Genomic DNA, 3,794 nt, shown 5'->3' with positions numbered 1-3,794 from the left:
CAGGTGGTTTTTCAGAGGTTTCCCAAACTCCAGACATAAAAAAGATTCAAGGGGAAATTGCAGAGAAACTAGGTCTGGAGTTGTCCGAGGAGGCTGAATCTAGAAGAGCTAGTAGACTTTATGAACGATTGAAGAAAGAGAAGATGATCCTTGTGATTCTGGATAACATCTGGAAATATCTTGATTTGGAGACTGTTGGAATTCCTTTTGGCGATGATCATAGAGGATGCAAATTATTATTAACAGCAAGGGATCGTAATGTCTTGTTAAGTATGGGATCTGAAACTAACTTCTTGATTGGCATTCTAAATGAGCAAGAAGCTTGGAGGTTGTTCAAGATAATGGCTGGTAATTATGTTGAAAATCGTGAGTTAAAATCTACAGCAACAAATGTAGCCAAGGCATGTGGAGGTTTGCCTATTGCCCTAACCACAGTAGCAAAGGCACTGAGAAACAAAGAGCTGCCTGTGTGGAAGAACGCCTTGCAAGAACTCCAAACGCCTTCAGAGGCAAGCTTCGATGAAGGAGTACCAGTAGAGGCATACTCAACAATTGAGCTAAGTTACAAGTATTTAAGAGGTGAGCAACTCAAGAAAACTTTTTTACTGTGTAGTCTAATTACACCAACTTCAATTATGGACTTGTTCAAATATAGCATGGGCTTGGGTGCATTTGAAAGTGTCCATAAGCTAGAAGATGCACATAACAAATTACATGCATGGGTCCATCAACTAAGAGACTCTTGTTTGTTGCTTGAGGATGGTAGCAGTAAATTCTTTTCCATGCATGATGTTGTTCGCGATGTTGCCATTTCAATAGCACGTCGTGACAAAATTGCATTTACGGTGAGAAATGAGGATGTGTGGAACTGGCCAGATGCAGATGCACTAAAAAAATATTTTGCAATTTGTTTAAAAGATAGTATTATTAATGACATTCCTGAAGTGTTGGAATCTACACAAGTTGAATTTTTATTCATGTCACCCAAGAACTCCTTTGTTGGGCCCAATGTTCCTGAGAACTTCTTCAAAAGGACGAAAAAGCTTCGGGTTTTGGATTTGACTAGAATGCGGTTATTGTCATTGCCATCTTCAATTGATCTTCTAGTAAATCTTCGGACACTTTGTCTTAATCAAAGCATTTTGGGAGACATGGACACAGCCATTATAGGAAAGTTGGAAAATCTAGAAATCCTTAGCTTTTGTGCGGTCTGATATTGTACAGTTACCTAAAGCACTAGGGCAACTGACTAAGCTAAGGCTGTTAGATTTAAGAGACTGTTTCCATCTAAAAGTTATTGCCCCAAATGTCTTATCGAGCTTAATCCGATTAGAAGAATTGTATATGGGTAATTGCTCCGTTGAATGGGAGCTTGAAAGAGCCAACAGTGAAAGAAGTAATGCTAGCCTTGATGAATTGATGCTTTTACCTTGGCTAAACACTCTAGAAATTGATGTTAAAAATGACAGTATTTTACCGGAAGGCTTTTTGGCCAGAAAGCTCGAAAGGTTCAAAATATCCATTGGAAATGAGTCATTCATGCCTCCCAAGAGTGTTACAAGAGAATGGTTTCAAAGCCGGCCGCACTTTTTGATCAACAGTAATCGTGAGAGTTTAAGAGAATTGAAGCTCAAGCTTGATTTTATGGACATTTGCTCCATGAAATTGCAGGGCATCAATAACGTTGAATACCTATGGTTGGACAAGCTGCAAGGTGTCAAGAATGTTCTTTTTGATTTGGACACAGAAGGCTTTTCACAATTGAAGCATCTCCATGTTCAAAATAATCCTAACTTCCTGTGTATCGTGGACTCAATGGAGATGGTAGCTTGTGAAGCCTTTCCCCTTTTGGAGTCACTTATCCTTCACAATTTGATCAACATGGAGAGGATATGTATTGATCAGCTCAAAGTAGAGTCTTTCAACGAACTCAAAATCATACAAGCATATAATTGTGATAAATTGAGTAATATCTTTTGGCTCTCTACTACAAAATGCCTTCCAAGACTTGAGAGAATTGCAGTTGTTAATTGCAGCAAGATGAAAGAGATTTTTGCAATTGGGGAAGAAGTTGATAATGCAATTGAGAAGATAGAGTTTCCTCAATTAAGATCTTTGAGTCTGGGGAATCTTCCAGAGGTTACAAATTTCTGCCGCGAAGTAAAGACTCCTTCAGCATCACCAAACAGACCATCGTCGCAAGAGGATACTTCAACTCTGCTTTTCAACGAGAAGGTGCGTAGGCTAACATTTTCTTCATATATATATATATATATATATAACAGATTTTATTCTATCATGCGTTCTCTTTTGTCGTCATACGTGGAAAATAATTAAATCATTTAAAGAATTGAAAGAAAATGGAAAAAAGGATAAAAAGAATCTCACACGCTCACTAATTGAGCTCTTAACAAGTAGTATGAATTAGAATGCATCAAACTCAGCTGTCAGTTGGAAATTGATTCTGACTTGCATTAATTTGTAATCAAAGAAGAAAATTTCAACAAGTGCTTCCCATATGGATATTGGATCTAACGAGAAATTCTTATTTTTTTAGGTTGCGTTGCCTAACTTGGAGGCTTTGGAGATATCTGCAATTAATGTCGACAAGATTTGGCACTACAATCAAATTCTGGCGGCCGTGTTTCCTCACTTTCAAAGTTTAACACGATTAGTTGTGTGGTACTGTGACAAACTGAAATACATATTTTCAGCGTCTATGATCGGAAGCCTTAAGCAGCTCCAACACCTAGATATATGAGACTGTAAGGATTTACAGGAGATCGTTTTGAAAACAGAGCAGATGAAGTGATCCCTTATTTTGTCTTTCCACAACCCACCGTTCTGATACTCCAAGGTCTACCAAAACTTAGATGTTTATACCCAGGAATGCATACTTCGGAATGGCCAGCACTAGAAAATTTTGCAGTGTGTCGTTGTGACAAATTAAAGATATTTGCTGCATATTTATCGCAGAATAAAGAGAATAATCAACTTGATATTCCTGCACAACAGCCCTTATTGCCGTTCGAAAAGGTATGAAGTCATTTTCTAGATATTTTTTTCAATAGCTCATTGACGACTTTTGACTTTGAAAAATGTAACAAAACACTGATAAATTAATACTTAATAAATTGAAAATTTTTATTACATAATAATCTTTGCTAGTCTTGACTAAGGGATCAATGTGGGAGATTAATAATTATATGAACTTTTTTAGGTAAAGAATCCTTAGTTTTTCTTTATACAAGGACTTACAATATAAATTAATAATTTATTGTTGTGAAATAAAATATTTTCATGCAAATATAAATCAACCCTTTTTCCCTAATTTCTTTTTTACCTCTAAAATTAACATATAAAAAAACCATATAATGAATTTTATCACTAATTCAATTTTTTTTGGGGGTAAAATTAATATAAAACAGATACAATAAAGTCACTGCTTGTAATTGGATTACTCAAAATCATTTGAGAGAACATCAATTGACCTCATTAGTTATTATGATTTATGATGATCAGATCTTACCCAACTTGAAGGACCTATCATTGAATGGAAAAGACGTGAAGATGATTTTGCAGGCCGATTTCCCACAACACCTTTTTGGCAGTCTTAGGACCCGTTTGGGATTAATATTCTTTTTTTTTCTTATTCTTTCTTTTTTCTCTTTTTCCTTATTCTTTCTTTTTTCCTATCTTTCTTTTATATTTTAATTTATAACTCTCTTCATTTCTTTTTTTCATCTTACTTTTAAATTTACTCTCTTTTTATATCATCAATTTTATCTTCTTTC

The 3,794-nt window shown here is 35.5% G+C and overlaps 1 protein-coding gene across 1 annotated transcript in view; it reads left to right on the top strand.

Annotated features, from left to right (window-relative positions):
• The window catches only part of LOC18053616 (probable disease resistance protein At4g27220), a 12,621-nt gene extending 10,457 nt beyond the window's left edge, over positions 1-2,164 (top strand). The window contains exons 2-4 of the mRNA XM_024192171.1: positions 4-845; positions 1,225-1,911; positions 2,138-2,164. Of these exons, the coding sequence (XP_024047939.1) occupies positions 4-845; positions 1,225-1,911; positions 2,138-2,164 (1,556 nt within the window). The remainder of the gene's footprint in view (positions 1-3; positions 846-1,224; positions 1,912-2,137) is intronic.
• Positions 2,165-3,794: the final 1,630 nt, after the last annotated feature.

The sequence above is a fragment of the Citrus clementina genome, unplaced genomic scaffold (genome assembly GCF_000493195.1).
Source record: "Citrus clementina cultivar Clemenules unplaced genomic scaffold, Citrus_clementina_v1.0 scaffold_13, whole genome shotgun sequence".
NCBI classification, from domain to species: domain Eukaryota; kingdom Viridiplantae; phylum Streptophyta; class Magnoliopsida; order Sapindales; family Rutaceae; genus Citrus; species Citrus x clementina.
Note: the sequence above shows the minus strand (reverse complement) of the source record. Positions and strands in the feature narration are given on the sequence as shown.